Below are 19709 nucleotides of genomic sequence, written 5' to 3' on the forward strand. Positions count from 1 at the left end.
CCTGCCCCAGCTAAGGAAGAAGCTGTTTGTTGCCCCTCTCCAATTAATGCCAGCTGTTCCAAATTTGCAAGAGAATTGTATCATAAAACTTTCCTAAAGTAAAAAATGTTGGCAAGCAGTTCAAAATTTCAAAAGGCTGTGAGCCAAACAGAGCAGGTCTAGAGGTTGGCTTTAACCTGCAAGCCACCCCTTTGTACATTTTACCATTTCACAATAAATGAGCGACAGTTCTGCAAATGTCTCCAAATGATAACCTCAAAATACCCCATCCTCTCTAGTCGCTGGCACTGAAAAGCAGGACTTCTCCTAAAGTCACATCGATCACTGTAGTTGTTCTTCTAAAATGGACAGTTTCCTCCTGCTAGAGATCTGATTTGATGGTGTCAGCGTATGAGGTTCCCGTCACCTCATGACATGTCTTCTTTCAGGCCTGATGGAATTGGAACTGTGACTGTTGAAGAAAAGGAACGTTTTGAAGAAATCAAAGAGAGACTCCGAGTTCTGCTGGAAAATCAGATTACACATTTTAGGTAAGGATCTGGCGTTAAAGGGCTTTTTAGGAGGATGAGACTGGGGAGGGGCAAATTAAGGGCTTGATTTTCTAAAACTGTAAATCTCTCAGAGACACACTAAATATTAGAAATAGCTGAATGAGGACCTACTGGATAGCACAGCGAACTATACTCAATATTTTTTAATAACCTATAAGTGAAAAGAATCTGAGAAAGAATATATGTAATATATATATATAATATATATGTAACTGAATCAATTTGCTATATACCCGAAACTAACACAACACTGTAAACCAACTATACTTCAGTAAAAAAAAATAAGAAATAAATAGCTGAATGAAAAAGCCAACCAAGACAGTGTTCCCCAATATCCAGGAGACTTTGAAATCTTAAGTTCATTTTATTTCCACTGAAAGATCAAAGCCCTCTTCGTGTAAGCTGACCCTGATCATCAATCTATCTAAAAAATCTACTAAAATGTTGAATTTGACGCTTCTTCAAGGTTTTTAAATACAACAGTGAAAACTCCTGTGAATCAGTTCTCATAGGGAAGGAAGGCAGTGGTACCCAGAAGAGCAACCCCACCTTCTCCGTTACCTGAAAACAGGACTAGTGGGCTATGTGGGGAAAGAAGGAATCTTGGTTCAGCCTTGACAGACTGATCATGCACTCCCCCACACTCTCGAGACAGCTCGCGGGTCTGGGCTTGAGCCTTAGCACCACACAGCCCACTTCTCCCTTAGAGTCGATTAGATATTTTTAATGCTGCACTGGTGGTTGGTTCTGAACCCAGAGATCTTGGAATAGGAGCTCATCAATAGTAAGAGCTTTTATAATAGTATAGTAAATAGTTCCTATTTATTAAATGCTTCCTGTGCACTGCACAGGGAACTAGAAGCTGGGTAAGAATGAACTCATTTTTTTTTTATTCTCAGGACAATTTGTAAGGTAGTTATTGTAATCCCCATTGAAACAAGGAGTAAACCGAGGTTGAGAGAAGTTAAGTAACTTGCCCCCGGCCCCTCAGCCAGCAAGTGAAAGAAATGGCATACATACATAGGATAGTCTGGGAGGATGAGGAAGAATGTCTTGAAAGGCTTATGACAGCCTGAAATAGTTACTAGAACTCTTAGTGGTACCTGACATAGGTACCATCTGTGCCATCAAAAACCTCCTGGATAAATCTTTACTGGTCATACACTCTATGCTAGATACATTGCCAATAGAAAAAGCTCAAATAACAATTAAAAACTACAATCAAGGAAGGACAATTAGTAGAATCATGAATTTGCTCAAAATACACTCCTGTATTTCCTATATTAATCCTCTGGGGATTTAGGTAAGTGTGTTTGAATTTTAGCCTGTTTCAACTAATATTGTTTAATGCCGGTCTGGTCTCAATAATTATATATAAGGTCACATTTGAGCTAACAAATGGTTCTCCTTCACAACAGAAATCCAAACAGAGCCTTATGTCATCACTGGAAATATTCTTTTCTGCTGCAGACATTTGCAGAGTCTCTCTTTAGTCATTATTCACACATACACATATATACATTATATACACACATATATGGTGTGAATTCAGATTAGCATAACACAACGTGACAAAATAAAAAGCATTTTCTGTTCCTGAGAGGGAGTTGCCATAGGAATCAAGTTACAGCATATTTCATTCTAAAATGTAATTGATTCAGGCAACCTGAACGTTTTTCTGTCTTTTTTAGGTATTGCTTTCCATTTGGTCGACCTGAAGGTGCTTTGAAAGCTACCCTCTCACTCTTGGAAAGGGTAAGAATGAAAGTAAAAGACAAATGATATACACACAGAGACATAAACATCATGGTAATTAAATATTGTGGTTGAATGGCCTAGATTGTCATTTCTAAAGGATTTGTTTACCATTCATCAAATACCAGAATAAATATGAAGAAATTGCCAAAATTCTAGATATTTTATCTCCAGACTCTCAAATAGTTAGGATATATTGAAGATACGCTCCTTGCCCTTCCATGATTCATGGACAGGCTTTGACATCCTAACTGTGCACTGGAATTTTTTATTTTCTCTTTAACAATGGCACTCAATCTATGTTAAGTTGCAAAGAGGCATTCACAACTAATTTTAAACTGAATTCTTTAAACGTAAATGAGTAACACATTTCGCTGAACCATCTTAAGAACCTAGTTTTTCCACCTGTAGGTCTTGATGAAAGATATTGTTACCCCAGTACCACAAGAGGAGGTAAAAACAGTCATCCGTAAATGTCTAGAACAGGCTGCTTTAGTCAACTATTCTCGGCTGTCAGAGTATGCCAAAATCGAAGGTAAGGCCCCCTTCTGCCCCCAATTTTTAATTTAAATTTTGGTATGCCTCCCTAGGGAAGTCTCTCTCTTTTCTGACGGGCACCAGAAAACAGTGGCCCATCTCTGTATGTTAAGCTGAAACTTGAAAGCACTTGAAATGGGATAGCTTCCTCAGCTGTGGCCACATAAATGACTGAAGGCACAGGGTCTCAGGAAACGGTCTTTGTAGGGAAGGATTTTGAATATAGGATGTTATCAGACAACTAAGGTCCTTCCAAGAGGCTGTGTTGGCCCTGACTTTGCTCTGTGGCTAATGTTTTTCTATGAAAGAGTTCTGTAGGGTGGCTACCTTCTTTAAATAGAGGAAAACTAAACAGTTTGTTGTCCACTGTTGATAGCATTGGAAGTAAAACAGGAACTGAATAAAGCAACATCAAGATTTTGCCTAACTCTTGCTGGTCTCTTGAACATATCTTGTCTCTCGGTAGCTTTTCAGACTTGATGGCAGGTTAGTATTCGGCTGTCTCTGATGGCTCCTGGTTTGCTTTAGATCTTATTCAATCTTGTTACTCCAAACCTAGGATGGTTGTTGTCACTGCCCTCTCAAGTTTTAGGGAAGTGGTCACTAATGACCAAGTAATCGCCCAAAGGCACTTTGAGTCCACTCTACTTGAGAAGATATGGTTCTTTGGGACCTGTTCATTTGCAAAGGTATTAATCACTTCTCATTGTTACCCTGTTGGCTGCTATAGGGTGATTTGAAAACCACACCCAACTTGACCGTGGTGTAAGTGTATAAATGTGGAAGTTCTGTGTGCAAAACTCAATGTGTCCGCATTCTGGAATCTGATGTTCTCTCATGTGAAACACCCAAACAAAACCAGCAAATACCCATAGTCTGCCTTCAGGACATGACTGGGAAAAGAAAAAATAGGAGAGACCTAATCAACTACCAAAACCCCATCACTTACCCTGCCAAAGTCCCTGTTTCCTTAGAGAATTAGGTTAAGGTCATTGTCAAATGCGCAGTGTTCTGTACATTCCATGTCCTCCTTCTCTCAATTTTGTCTGTCTGACAATGCAAATTGTGTACCAGTGGTAATGAATCCGTTGTTATGCATCCAGGGAGAAACACTTAAGAATTGGGCACTAAAAGGATGTTTATCAACTCTTGACTTGGTAATGAGTGACAAAAATAGAGGAACAAGGAGATCGTTAAAGGGCTATATTAGCAAATAATGATTCCAGCATTTACCTTCCCAGGACATAATGATTGGTTGTATTTGTTAAAGTCAACCGGGTACCTAGTAATTCTAGGCCAGGCCAGGGATGGGATGGGATCAAGAAACGTTCTGTTGCCACGTCTGCTGCCTCATGTGTAGGTCTTGGTCTAGCTATGACTAGTCTTTTGGTAAGATCTGCTCTCTTCTTTCAGATAAATATATCCAAAAACAAACTTTAAGATCTGTAAGTAAAAATGCATTCATTTCTGAAGTAGATCAGCTGGTCTGTAATTTCCTTTTGTGCCTCAATTCTTCTTGGTTGTGTTAATTATCTTTTGCACTGTGACTTTTAGGGCTGGGGATTCTTCGAAGAAACCAATCTTTTTTTTTCCAACTCTCTTTTCAGAGAAGTACCTCATTCCACACTACCTGCTCTCTTCCGCTTCTCTCCTTCCTTGTCCGTGATTGGCTCAGCCACTTTTTGACGTTAACCCTGCAAAAGTGGCTGTGACACCAATTTCAAAGCATGCTGGGATTGTTAATTCAGACAACCCAACATCCTCTGGCTGCATGTATCAGGTTTTCTTTCATGAACATAGTCCACCATAGGCTGAGACATGGCAGCTTTAAATATATTACTACCAGACAACTTTCTTTTACAAGGTTCTGATCCTACCCCCGGCAAAGAAATCTTGCATTTTGACATTTGAGATTCTCTGTGACCTTTAACAGCTTAGTTCCCTGAGAATGTTGGAAAGAAGTTGTAGTAATATTGCTGGAGACTATGTTTATGAAGAAATACCTCAAGAGCCTTAGATACTAAAGTCTGAAATCCTTAGTATCTTGGAGCCTTCAATCAATGAAATTCTGTTTCCCTTTATTCATGATGTTTTCGGTCATTGTATTCTTGCAAATAATTCTAAAGAGACGTGTAAAATCATGGTCACAATCTCTCTCGTGACTCACGGCATGCTGAATGGTTAATCCAGTAGATCTCCAATTTGGAAACTCCTTTTTCTTTTATCCTGTGTTTATCCCAAAATATTCTGTGGCTATTTTCCTTTGAGCTAATGTAACGTTTTCCTCTAACCTATGACCTATAACCTCTTGACCTCTGACCTAAGCCTCTTGCATGCCCAAATCCTCTTTTATAGGGAAAAAGAGAGAAATGTATGAGCATCCTGTCTTCTGCTTGGCCTCCCAAGTGATGGATTTAACCATTCGTGAGTACCTACCACCTCCTCGCCATGCTGTCTTCACTCTTTCTGTTTTCATTATTTCAAGAAAATTCAGATCCAAACCAACTCACTCTCCTTGCTTCAAGTTTTTTAGCATTGGCTTGTCTGTTGATTCTGTCTGTGAAACCCAGTGTGAGAAGTCCAGTCACTTTTATCAGCCTAACACAGGTTAGACAATTAAGCCATTTGTTTGTGATAAACTCAGATTTGTCTGTAAGTTTTTCAGTTATTCTCTGTCTGTGACCTGAATGCATTTTTACTTTGCTTGTGTGTAACCCCAATTTGTAAGGTGCTTGTCACTGGTACACAATCAAAAGGTAGCAGCTAGGTGGGGAGCGATGTGTTAGGTGTCAGATAAAGGACAGTTGGGGCCAAACCGTGCTTTCTTTTCCATGTTTAAGATGTCAAACTGTTGTGGGTAGATCACACAGGGTGGTCCGTTCTCTGTAAAAGTTAGATCTTATATGCCTCCTGTCTGTTCTCGGAAACTGGGAAGCTTTTTCTTGTTCTTTCTGGAGATTTGGAGTTGTCCTCGTCCTCAAAGCTCTGGCTAGAACGTATGACTTAGTTGTCACTTGGAGAGTTCATGTATGTGTCACAGCTTGATTTCACATTAAACTTAATTTGACTAATTTTCTATTTGTGCAGCATTGACCCCACACTTCTGGGCGGTGGGAACTCAAGGGCAACTTTTTCCTTCCAATATCATGTATCACACATAAGTGGGGGGCATTTTGGTTCACTTGCTCATTAATCCTTGCATATGTGTTCTTGTTTCTCTCTCTCTTCTCTCCTTGTCGTGCTTTCTCTTTCAAATAGAGAATCAAAAGGACGCAGGTGAACCAATTGTATATGCATTATAAACCATCAGGACTGTTGAGTTATATTTAGTTTTTGTTTCTGTTTTTGTTTTTTAATAGCTCCTTAATGTATGTACTCCCAAGGACTGATGTGGAGTTGCAGTAATACTTAAGGAGTTAATTTGTGCTGTCTAACTACATCTCATGCCCACTAGATGTTGACCTCTGTAGAGCAGAATTTCTGTAAAGGCATAAGTTTTGAAGGAACAGAACCCTGGTTTGCTGTGGAGCTTCATTTCATCTTTGGTTTCAGGATTCCAGTGATTTGGCCTCATGTGCTTTTTTAAAAAAAACAGTGACTGAAGCAAACTAATCTTCCTCTTTGTTTTTCGTTTCTTTTTCCTGTTTTCTGCCCTATTGAGAAGTTTGTGTTCTTTGATGAATGTTTCTCGGCCAAGGCAGAGAGGAGTTGTGTCCGTGTTGTTCTTGTATGTATCACGTGATGAGGCAGGGTGCACGCACAGGTGGCTAAACAGGGGCCATTGCTAGAAGTTTCACGAGAGGAAAGCCCTTAAATGTTTTCTGGCTTAGGCAATTTCCTTCTTGTTTGGTCCCCAAACTTCTGAGTATATTTTGAGGAAAGCTCGAACTTAAAACTTTAATAAATATATAGTATGGATCATGGTTTTAAAGTCTAAAGGATTCTCCAAAGATAATTATCATCTGATTAGAATTAAATGCATTTCCAATCAGTTCAGAAAGCATTTTTGAGCACACTCCAAGCACCAGGCTAGCAATAAGTATTTGAAGACTCAAAAACCTGTGTTCAAGGCATACAGGCCTTTTTCTCCCTGGAAGGAAAGGTGTTCATTTATTCATTCACTCATTCATTCGTTCATTCATTAGACAAGTGCTTAGTGGGAGACTGCCATGTGCCAGGTACAGTGGTAAAAGCCAGGGACTGTGTAAACAAGAGGAAACAGCTGTTACCCTTACGGAGCATACGTAAATAGGTGCCTAAGTGTAAATTACAAATTCAGTATGCAGCAACGCCGATTGGTATAGAGTTGTATGTAAGAGGGCCTTGTCAGAAAACCATGGAAGTCTTCCCAAGAATGGCAAGCTTGGACTTCGTCTTGAAAGATGAAATAGAATCAGTGAAAAGGAGGTGGGATTGGAAAGTGGAGAGGCACCCTAGATAAAGAGAGTAATATGTGCAAATACATAAAACCATAGAGTTAATAAAAATAGCTAAAGCTTATTAATTGTGTATTACACGCCAGGTACAACTCTCAGTACTTTATGTATATTCACTCATTTAATCCTCAAAACCCCTTCTGAGGTAGCTACTACTATTATTCCCATTTTAGAGATGAGCAAACTGAGATATGGAGAGGTTAAATAACACACTCCTAGAAGATTAAGTGAAGCTAGAGTCTTCTTAAGAGTGAGCAGGGCCGGGGTGCCCAGGCATGTGACGGCCTGAGCATACGATGTGGTCAGCGCCAAGGTCCTCAGGGGAAAAAAAAGAACAAAAAGAAAAATAGTTGGGCAGGCCTTCAAGGTGGTGGAGGAGTAAGACACGGAGATCACCTTCCTCCCCACAAATACGTCAAAACTACATCTACATGTGGAACAACTCCTACGGAACACCTACTGAATGCTGGCATAAGACCTCAGACCTCCCAAAAGATGCCCTCAGGCGACCTACACACAGAGGTGGGGCCAAATCCAAAGCTGACCCCCAGAAGCTGTGCGAACAAAGAAGAGAAAGGGAAATCTCTCCCATCAGCCTCAGGAGCAGCAGATTAAATCTCCACGGTCAACTTGAGGTACCCTGCATCTGTGGAATACCTGAATAGACAACGAATCATCCCAAAATTGAGACGGTGGACTTTGGGAGCAACTATAGCCTTGGGGTTTGCTTTCTGCATCGAATTTGTTTCTGGTTTTATGTTTATTTTAGTTTAGTATTTAGAACTTATTATCATTGTTAGATTTGTTTATTGATTTGGTTGCTCTCTTCCTTTTTTTTTGTAAATATATATTTTTTTCCTTTTTCTTTTTTTGTGAGTGTATATGTGTATGCTTTGTGTGATTTTGTCTGTATAGCTTTGCATTTGCCATTTGTCCTAGGGTTCTGGCTGTCCAGTTTTTTTGTTTGTTTGTTTTTTAGTATAGTTTTTAGCTCTGCTTATAATTGGTGGATGTGTTTTTTGGTTTGGTTGCTCTCTTCTTTCTTTCTCTCTCTTTTTAATTACTTTTTTATTTCTTTATTTTTAATAATTTTTTTCTATTTTAATAATTTTCTTTTCTTTTCTTTCTTTCTTTCTTTCTTTCTTACCTTTCTTTCCTTTCTTTCTTTCCTCCCTTTTTCTCTGAGCCATGTGGCTGACAGGGTCTTGGTGCTCTGGCTGGTGTCAGATCTGAGCCTCTGAGGTGGGAGAGCAGAGTCCAGGACACTGGTCCACCAGAGACCTCCCGGCCCCACGTAATATCAAATGGCGAGACCTCTCCCAGAGATCTCCATCTCAATGCTAACACCAAGCTCCACTCAATGACCAGCAAGCTACAGTGCTGGACCCGCTATGCCAAACAACTAGCAAGACAGGAACATAACCCCACCCATTAGCAGAGAGGCTGCCTAAAATCATAATAAGGTCACAGACAGCCCAAAACACAGCACCGGATGCAGTCCTGCCCACCACAAAGACAAGATCCAGCCTCATCCACCAGAACACAGACACTAGTCCCCTCCACCAGGAAGCCTACACAACCCACTGAATCAACCTTACCCACTGGGAGCAGACACCAAAAACAATGAGAACTACAAACCTGCAGCCTGTGAAAAGGAGACCCCAAACACAGCAAGTTAAGCAAAATGAGAAGACAGAGAAATACACAGCAGATGAAGGAGCAAGGTAAAAACCCACCAGACCAAATAAATGAAGAGGGAAATAGGCTGTCTACCTGAAAAAGAATTCAGAGTAATAATAGTAAAGATGATCCAAAATCCTGGAAATAGAATGGAGAAAATACAAGAAACATTTAACAAGGACCTAGAAGAACTGAAGAGCAAACAAACAATGATGAATAACACAATAAATGAAATTAAAAATTCTCTAGAAGGAATCAGTAGCAGAATAACTGAGGCAGAGGAATGGATAAGTGACCTGGAAGATAAAATAATGGAAATAACTACTGCAGAGCAGAATTTTAAAAAAGAATGAAAAGAATTGAGGACAGTCTCAGAGACCTTTGAGACAACAGTAAGTGCACCAACATTCGAATTATAGGGGTCCCAGAAGAAGAAGAGAAAAAGAAAGGGACTGAGAAAATATTTGAAGAGATTATAGTTGAAAATTTCCTTAATATGGGAAAGGAAATAGTGAAACAAGTCCAGGAAGTGCAGAGAGTCCCATACAGGATAAATCCAAGGAGAAGCATGCCAAGACACATATTAATCAAACTATCAAAAATTAACTACAATTAAATTGTAGCAAGGGAAAAGCAACAACTAACATACAAGGGAATCCTCAGAAGGTTAACAGCTGATCTTGCAGCAGAAACTGTGCACGCCAGAAGGGAGTGGCAGGACATATTTAAAGTGATGAAAGGGAAAAACCTACAACAAAGATTACTCTACCCAGCAAGGATCTCATTCAGATTCGATGGAGAAATTAAAACCTTTACAGGCAAGCAAAAGCTAAGAGAATTCAGCACCGCCAAACCAACTCTACAACAAATGCTAAAGGAACTTCTCTAGGCAGGAAACACAAAAGAAGGAAAAGACCTACAATAACAAACCCAAAACATTTAAGAAAATGGTAATAGGAACATACGTATTGGTAACTAACTTAAATGTGAATGGATTAGATGCTCCCACCAAAAGACAGATTGGCTGAATGGATACAAAAACAAGACCCGTATATATGCTGTCTACAAGAGACCCACTTCAGACCTAGGGACACGTATAGACTGAAAGTGAGGGGATGGAAAAAGATATTCCATGCAAATGGAAATCAAAAGAAAGCTGGAGTAGCAATTCTCATATCAGACAAAATAGACTTTAGAATAAAGACTATTACAAGAGACAAAGAAGGACAGTACATAATGATCAAGGGATCAATCCAAGAAGAAGATACAACAATTAAAAATATTTATGCACCCAACACAGGAGCACCTCAATACATAAGGCAAATGTTAACAGCCATAAAAGGGGAAATCAACAGTAACACAGTCATAGTAGGGGACTTTAGTACCCCACTTTCACCAATGGACAGATCATCCAAAATGAAAATAAATAAGGAAACACAAGCTTTCAATGATACATTAAACAAAATGGACCTAGTTGATATTTATAGGACATTCCATCCAAAAACAGCAAATTGCACTTTCTTCTCAAGTGCTCATGGAACATTCTCCAGGATAGATCATATTTTGGGTCACAAATCAAGCCTCAGTAAATTTAAGAAAATTGATATTGTATCAAGTATCTTTTCCAACCACAACACTATGACACTAGATATCAATTACAGGAAAATAATCTGTGAAAAATACAAACACATGGAGGCTAAACAATACACTACTAAATAACCAAGAGATCCCTGAAGAAATCAAAGAGGAAATCAAAAAATACCTAGAAACACATGAGAGTGAAAACATGACAACCCAAAACCTATGGCATGCAGCAAAAGCAGTTCTAAGAGGGAGGTTTATAGCAATACAGTCCTACGTCAGGAAACAAGAAACATCTCAAATAAACAAGCTAACATTACATGTAAAGCAATTAGAGAAAGAAGAACAAAAAAAACCCAAAGTTAGCAGAAGGAAAGAAATCATAAAGATCAGATCAGAAATAAATGAATAAGAAATGAAGGAAACAATAGCAAAGATCAATAAAACTACATGCTGTTTCTTTGAGAAGATAAACAAAATGGATAAACCAGCCTCATCAAGAAAAAAAGGGAGAAGACTCAAATCAATAGAATTAGAAATGAAAAAGGAGAAGTAACAACTGACACTGCAGAAATACAAAGGATCACGAGAGATTACTACAAGCAACTCTATGCCAATAAAATGCCAATAAAAAGGACAACCTGGAAGAAATGGACAAATTCTTTGAAAAGTGCAACCTTCCAAGACTGAATCAGGAAGAAATAGAAAATATAAACAGATCAATCACAAGCACTGAAATTGAAACTTAATAAAAATCTTCCAGGGCTTCCCCGGTGGCGCAGTGGTTGCGAATCCGCCTGCCAATGCAGGGGATACGGGTTCGTGCCCCGATCCAGGAAGATCCCACATGCCGTGGAGCGGCTGGGCCCTTGAGCCATGGCCGCTGAACCTGCGCGTCCGGAGGCTGTGCTCCGCAACGGGAGAGGCCACAACAGTGAGAGGCCCGCGTACCACAAAAAAAAAAAAAAAAAAAAAAAAATCTTCCAACAAACAAAAGCCCAGGACCAGATGGCTTCACAGGTGAATTCTATCAAACATTTAGAGAAGAGCTAACACCTATCTTTCTCAAATTCTTCCAAAATATAGCAGAGGGAGGAACACTCCCGAACTCATTCTGTGAGGCCACCATCACCCTGATACCAAAACCAGACAAAGGTGCCACAATAAAAGAAAACTACAGGCCAATATCACTGATGAACATAGATACAAAAATCCTCAACAAAATACTAGCAAACAGAATCCAACAGCACATTAAAAGGATCATACACCATGATCAAGTGGGGTTTATCCCAGGAAGGCAAGGATCCTTCAATATATGCAAATCAATCAATGTGATACACCGTATTAACAAATTGAAGGAGAAACACCATATGATCTCTCAAGATGCAGAAAAAGCTTTCAACAAAATTCAATACTCATTTATGATAAAAACCCTCCAGAAGGTAGGCATAGAGGGAACTTACCTCAACATAATAAAGGCCATATATGACAGAACCACAGCCAACATCGCTCTCAATGGTGAAAAGCTGAAACTATTTCCACGAAGATCAGGAAAAAGGCAAGGTTGCCCACTCTCATCACTATTATTCAACATAGTTTTGGAAGTTTTAGCCACAGCAATCAGAGAAGAAAAAGAAATAAAAGGACTCCAGATCGGAAGAGGAGAAGTAAAGCTGTCACTGTTTGCAGATGACGTGATACTATACATAGCGAATCCTAAAGATGCTACCAGAAAACTACTAGAGCTAATGAATGGATTTGGTAAAGTAGCAGGATACAGAATTAATGCACAGAAATCTCTGGCATTCCTATACACTAATGATGAAAAATCTGAAAGTGAAATCAAGAAAACACTCCCATTTACCATTGCAACAAAAAGAATAAAATATCTAGGAATAAACCTACCTAAGGAGACAAAAGACCTGTATGCAGAAAATTATAAGACACTGATGAAAGAAATTAAAGAAGATACAAATAGATGGAGAGCTATATCATGTTCTTGGACTGGAAGAATCAACATTGTGAAAATGACTATACTATGCAAAGCAATCTACAGCTTCAATGCAATCCCTATCAAATTACCAATGACATTTTTTACAGAACTAGAACAAAAAATCTTAAAATTTGTATGCAGACACAAAAGACCCCAAATAACCAAAGCAGTCTTGAGGGAAAAAACGGAACTGGAGGAATCAGACTCCCTGACTTCAGACTGTGCTACAAAGCTACAGTAATCAAGACAGTATGGTACTGGCACAAAAACAGAAATATCGATCAGTGGAACAGTACAGAAATCCCATAGATAAATCCATGCAAATATGGTCACCTTATTTTTGATAAAGGAGGCAAGAGTATACAATGGAGAAAAGACAGCCTCTTCAATAAGTGGTGCTGGGAAAACTGGACTGCTACATGTAAAAAATGAAATTAGAACACTCTCTAACAACATACACAAAAATAAACTCAAAATGGTTTAAATACCTAAATGTAAGGCCAGACACTATCAAACTCTTAGAGGAAATCATAGGCAGAACACTCCATGACATAAATCACAGCAAAATCCTTTTTGACCCACCTCCTAGAGAAATGGAAATAAAAACAAAAATAAATAACTGGGACCTAATGAAACTTCAAAGCTTTTGCACAGCAAAGGAAACCATAAACAAGATGAAAAGACAACCCTCAGAATGGGAGAAAATATTTGCAAACGAATCAACCAACAGAGGATTAATCTCTAAAATATACAAGCAGCTCAATATCAAAAAACAAACAACCTAATCCAAAAATGGGCAGAAGACCTAAAAAGACATTTCTCCAAAGAAGATATACAGATTGCCAACAAACACATGAAAGGATGCTCAACATCACTAATCATTAGAGAAATGCAAATCAAAACCACAGTGAGGTATATCACCTCATACTCGTCAGAATGGCCATCATCAAAAAATCTACAAACAGTAAATGCCGGAGAGGTTGTCGAGAAAAGGGAACCCTCTCTTGCAATGTTGGTGGGAATGTAAATTGGTACAGCCACTATGGAGAACAGTATGGAGGTTCCTTAAAAAACTAAAAATAGAACTACCATACAACCAAGCAATCCCACTACTGGGCATATACCCTGAGAAATCCATAATTCAAAAACAGTCGTGTGCCACAATGTTCTTTGCAGCTCTGTTTGCAATAGCCAGGAGATGGAAGCAACCTAAGTGTCCATCGGGAGATGAATGGATACAGAAGATGTGACACATATATACAATGGAATATTACTCAGCCATTAAAAGAAATGAAATTGAGTTATTTGTAGTGAGTTGGATGGACCTAGAGACTGACATACAGAGTGAAGTAAGTCAGAAGTAGAAAAACAAATACCGTATGCTAACACATATATATGGAATCAAAAAAAAACAAAATAATGGTTCTGAAGAACGTAGTGGCAGGACAGGAATAAAGATGCAGATGTAGAGAATGGACTTGAGGACACAGGGAGGGGGAAGGGTAAGCTGGGACAAAGTGAGACAGTAGCATTGACATATGTACACTACCAAATGCAAAATAGATAGCTAGTGGGAAGCAGCCGCATAGCACAGGGAGATCAGCTCAGTGCTCTGTGACCACCTAGAGGTGTGGGATAGGGAGGATGAGAGGGAGACACAAGAGGGAGGAGATATGGGGATATATGTATATGTATAGCTGATTCACTTTGTTATACAGCAGAAACTAACACACCATTATAAAGCAATTATACTCCAATAAAAATGTTAAAAAAAAAAAAAAAAGTCAGCAGAGGCAGCATCTGAGGCCAGTTAGAGGCCACACTCTGAACTACTCCATAATTCGATGTGGCTGCACAGCAGGGTGAAATGATGGCAGGAGTGGGTGCTGAGGATGGCAACAGACGCGGGAGGCAAGATCTCCAAGACCTTTACGTGCCATCATAATACAGCGTTCAGACTGTCTCCCATGGTCCAAAGGGTTTTCACCTGGCTTTGTACCACCTTTTTTTTTGGCAGTACGCGGGCCTCTCACTGTTGTGGCCTCTCCCGTTGCGGAGCACAGGCTCCGGACGCGCAGGCTCAGCGGCCATGGCTCATGGGCCCAGCCGCTCCGCGGCACGTGGGATTTTCCCGGACTGAGGCACGAACCCGTGTCCCCTGCGGTGGCACGTGGACTGTGAATCACTGTGCCACCAGGGAAGTCCTATACCAACTTTTGCATGTAGATATTTCGCAAGAAAAATCCCACATGTCTCACTTCCAAAGGTGATATAGAGCCACTGAAAGCTCTTCAAGCACGGGGACGACGGCTTGGTGTTTTGCACTCCAGAAAAATCATACTGGCTGGGATGGAGAGAAAGGATGCAGGAGGAGGAAGAGAGTAAAACTGGACCTAAAAGTTAAGGTCAAAGCAGAGTTGCGTTTGAAACTTGGTACATCCAAGGCCTCCTCTTGGCAAAGTAGATCTCAGTCATAATCAAAATCATAATCACTTCTTTCCCGATCTTTACATCTTTTTTCTTACCCTCCCTCTCCCTTTTCAATTTCCTTCGAGGGAAACAAAGCCTGAATCGCTGGATAGGTATGCAAAACTGAATGCGTGCAGGTGGCCCGGCACAGCTGGAGTTACATGTACAAATCGGGGTGAAATACAGACAGCTGCAGAGTCCTTCGGTCAGGCTGTGTTTTGCAAGGCTCCGGGACTCTGCAGATGGCATTTTGGTGGGCTTATGCTTTCTGTCTGGTAGCATTATTAAAAATTAAATGTTCAGTTTAATTACAGTATCTCAAGAAAAAATATATAAAAGGCTGTTACTCTACAAGAGAAAAGCTGTGACTCCTGTAATTGAATTCTATTATTTTAAATACATTTCCACTTAAACCATCACACATTGTGAACCCAGCAAGCTCTGAGAAAGTCTACACTATTATTGCTGTTTTGCCTCAGTTCTTGGCTAAATACTTGCATAATTTTATGAGCATCGGAATAGTTCTACTGGAACTTGAAATAAAACAATTTTTCCTTCAAATATGGCAAGGATTTGCAAAATTAGATAGATAGAAAGACAGACAGACAGACAGTGTACCCATGGGCCCAAGCACTGTGCTAAGGACTTTGCATGGTGATCTGATTCATTCTTTACCTTAGTCCCATGGAGAGTGCTTCATTATTGCCCCTTTTACAGATAAGGGCGCTGAGATTTGGAAAGGATAAATGACATTTTCCAGCAGGATTTGAACCCAGATCATTTAAATTCAAACACCATGCTTTTTTTTTTTGTCTCTTTCCACCATGCAGTCTTTCCAGCTAATGTGACAGGCAATTGGATAATACCCTTTCACTCAGTGGATACATTCAAAAGTATACAACTTTTAATTCAGGAAGACCACCAAAAAACAGAGCAGTCCTTTCTGGGACCAAATAATTGCCAAAATCTTTCCCCTGCGACATCTTATGAGGACAGTTGAGATTGCCAAGGAACTGAAGATTTTTCTTTTCTTCCCAAGTGACAGAAACCTTCTAGAGCAAGCCAAATCCATCCAAAGGACTTCCAAGCAGATTCTGTAGTGCTGAGTTTCTGTATTTTTTCCCATCTCCATCAAACTTCTTATAGGTTCAAGTCCAGTAGAAGGAGAAAAAGGGGACAAGCAAGATTGTGATACTCACCACACACAGTATGGAGTCACCCACCCAAGAAACCAGTGAGGGCAAATCCATCTCAGCAAGATCCAGGCCATCCTAAAATCCTAAATCGAGGACCATCTCATGCTTCATATCTTATACACAGGGACTAAATGTTTTTCTTTTCATCCTTCTTGTTTTAGTGATACACAAATCAGGGTTTCCAATCCAAAATTATTCTGTAGACTAGTATCTCATCTATACTTTATAAAAAATGAGGAGGGCAAGGAGAAACATGTTTCAAACACTCTCACCAAGGAAGATCTTGGAGGAAGAGAGGATGTGTTAAAAATATGCCACGAATCAATAAATATGAAACTAATGTCTCTTCTACCAGAAAAGAAAAAGACATGCTGCCCATCATAATCATGATAACAACTGTCATTTATTGAGAATTTAGTATGTGCCAAGTAGATACATGCATATCTCATTTAATTTTCACAACAATTCTATGAGATAAGTATTTTGTTACCATATTTCATTGAATCTAAAAGCCATCAATTATAAGACACGCCATTAATTTATGTACTCCTAAGAATAAAATAATGCTGCCAACTAAAGTGTGACACACCATCAAATGTAAGATGCTTCCAATTTCAGAAATGTTAAAATGTGCCTCTTACACTCCATGCAATAAGAAATCACTCTGTTATCTGTAGAAATACAGAGAAATAGAAATAGATGTTAAGTAACTGGGTCCAAGGCCTCATAGCTGGTTAGTTGTAGAGACAGAATTTGAACACAAGCCTAATTCCAAAGCCCACACTTTCAACTTCTATACTATGAAACACCTGTGATTATTAATGATAAAATTATATCACCACAAAGGGGTTTCGCAATCCCTGAATCCCAAAGCTTCATTTGACAGGTAGGGAAACCAAGGCTTAGAGAAAAGAAGCCAGTTTCAAAATAAGATGGGCAGTGAGTGACTCTAGTCTGGGGTCCTGCACGCTATTTAGGGCCTTCACACATACCCACTCCCCTCCAGCCCCTGCCACCAGGCTGCCTTGTCTTTTAGCCAAGAGATACTGGCCCCACTCACAATTTAGTAACTGGCCTCGCTTGCAGTGTGACAGCTGAAGAAGCCAGGCGTCCACACACTAGAATCCTAAACATACAGCTCCAAGAAGACAGTACCCGAGGACCAGCCTGAGCACTCAGAATCTGTTATACCAAAAATTTAAATCACAGTCTTGGCTCCAATGAGTTTAAGTCTCCCTTTTGTCTTCTGTCAAAGAGGTTAATAATGGTTCCTCCTCCCAAAGGATTGTTGCAAAGATTAAAACACATATTCCAAGCAAAGCTCTTAACACAGTGCCTGGCATATGGTAAGCACCCATTACTATCTATCTATCTGTCTATCTATAGAGGTATAATTTTATATATGTTATTATTATAAACATAAAATTATATGTTATTATTTGTGTATTGTTATTTAAAAGGAAACCTCCAAATCCAAATGTGCAATATTATTTGATTTCAGAAATGGAATATAAAACAACGCCTCTCAAAATTTGATGCTTATACAAATCTCTGGGGATCTTGTTAAGACGTAGATTCTGATTTGGCAGATCTGGTGTGGAGCCTGGAAATCTGACAAACTCTCAGGTGATGCTGAAGCTGCTGAGGCAGGGGTTGCAGTTTGGATGTCAGCAGAATAGAAGAGGCAGCTGATTTATCTCTTCATCATAAATTTCAAAATAAAGCATTGCAATATAGTTCCACATATATTTGTTAAACACCCACTAAGTTCCAGGACCTGTGCCAGGCACCAGGGGAGGGAGCAATGAGGAAAAGCAACCGAGGTCCCTCCCCTTGCGGAGCTCCAAATAAATTGGAGAACACAGGCATAAAACAAGTAATTTCATCTGGTGACTGTGCTGTAGAGGGAGATGCAAGATGCTGCAGGAATGCAACACATGGGGATTTCACCTAGGCCAGGGTCTTTGATGCATGGCAGGGAGGAGGATGTCATGGAGGTAAAGGGCTGGTTCCCCAAGAAGAACTGTCTGGGATGTCCCTGGGCCTTGTTGAAGTGTTTGCCTCTGCTCATCACCCTTCCAGATGGCCCAAGATCCTGACCCAGAGAGCTTGTGGCCATATATGTGAAAGTTTATTTGGGGGCTGGGTGAACATTTAATAGTACTATTAAATCAGTATTCTTGCTAGAGCAAGTGCTCAAAAACAACAACAACAGCAACAGCAACCTTAAATAGCTTAAGCAAGGAAAGGTCATCTTTGGCCTAGGTAGCTAGGAAATGCATGGAGGGATTGGGCTCAGAAATAAAGACTTTTAGTTTGTTTTGATCTCTCCAGCTGTTGACAGGCTTCTTTAATGTGACGGAGGGTCATTGTAGGAGAGGTTGGGAGGAACATAGCCACAGATAGCACCAGTTTTTTATCCTAGCCAATGACTCTGGAGAAAAAAGAACTTTCCTCCCTATGAAACTATATACAATTCCAGAGAACAGTCTCATTGGCCCAGCTAGGGCCACATGTTAATCCCTGAGCCAATCACAATACCCATGGTGGTGTTGGGATGCTGTGGTTGGCCTGGCTTGGCTCACATGACTGTCCCTGTAGGATTTATTGCTTGCATTCCCGCTAGACCCACATGGAGTGGAGGAGAGGCATTTCTGAGCAAGGCGACTGCACATACGAGGATAAGAGATGTCCACTACTGTGTCTATCCAGAATTAACTTTACTTTTATTAGGTGCAGCATCTCAGTCTCAGGGACAAAGCCTGACTTGGGATACAAAGATACGAAATTGGAGAAAGAAAATATTATAATAGCATTATTTCTTTCTTGTGGATATAATTTATTTTAATTTAAATACAAATAATTTTATTTATCTTAAATCATTTTTTCATCACATTAAGACACCTGAAGTTGTTCTCTGGTTTGGAGGTTTGAGTTATAATGTTTACTATTCAGCAACTCAGCTTAATGCATTTGTTAAGTAACCAGGGGCTTTGGGTAAGAGATAAAAGTTGCTGTGGAAAAAAAAAAAAAAAAAAAGTTGCTGTGTAGTTTTTATGCACATGGCAACCACAGAGTATTTGGTTTTCCATGAAAGCACACCATTGGGCAGGATCCGCTGAGGATTTTCTTCCACCAATATTTGAGGACATGCCCTGGGCCAGGTACTGTTCTAGCCCCTAGAAATAAAGAATTCATTGGGCTTAGGGGAAGACAAACATACCTACAATTGGCCATTATTAAGGGGCCATAAGGGTTCAAGTAGAGGTATCAACAGAGGAGTTGAGCCTGTGTTATGAAGGCATAACTCTTTTTGGTGGGGGGAGGAGGGAAGGCTCTTAAAGGCTTTTGAGCAGGAGTATGACGGGTTCAGATGAGTGCTTTGTGGAGATCAGCATGGACACTGCATGATCAGTGAACTCCAGGGGACGGAAGGAACTAAATGCTGGCTTGGAGTCTTTAGCACCAGTTGAGGTGGAGGTGATGAGACTTGAGTTGCGTATCTACCCCC

The 19709-nt window shown here is 39.9% G+C and overlaps 1 protein-coding gene across 14 annotated transcripts in view; it reads left to right on the top strand.

Moving 5' to 3' along the window:
* The window catches only part of CADPS (calcium dependent secretion activator), a 478500-nt gene that overhangs the window by 350149 nt on the left and 108642 nt on the right, over window positions 1-19709 (top strand). For 6 of the 14 annotated variants that reach the window (XM_065884693.1, XM_065884700.1, XM_065884696.1 and 3 more), the window contains 5 exons: window positions 429-530; window positions 2243-2306; window positions 2718-2841; window positions 7163-7185; window positions 8938-8953. In XM_065884693.1, the coding sequence (XP_065740765.1) occupies window positions 429-530; window positions 2243-2306; window positions 2718-2841; window positions 7163-7185; window positions 8938-8953 (329 nt within the window). Of the gene's footprint in view, window positions 1-428; window positions 531-2242; window positions 2307-2717; window positions 2842-5198; window positions 5268-6101; window positions 6120-7162; window positions 7186-8937; window positions 8954-19709 lie in introns of all 14 variants that reach the window. The other 8 variants (XM_065884699.1, XM_065884697.1, XM_065884704.1 and 5 more) reach the window with 3 other exon arrangements.

The sequence above is a fragment of the Phocoena phocoena genome, chromosome 10, assembly GCF_963924675.1.
Source record: "Phocoena phocoena chromosome 10, mPhoPho1.1, whole genome shotgun sequence".
NCBI classification, from domain to species: Eukaryota; Metazoa; Chordata; class Mammalia; order Artiodactyla; family Phocoenidae; genus Phocoena; species Phocoena phocoena.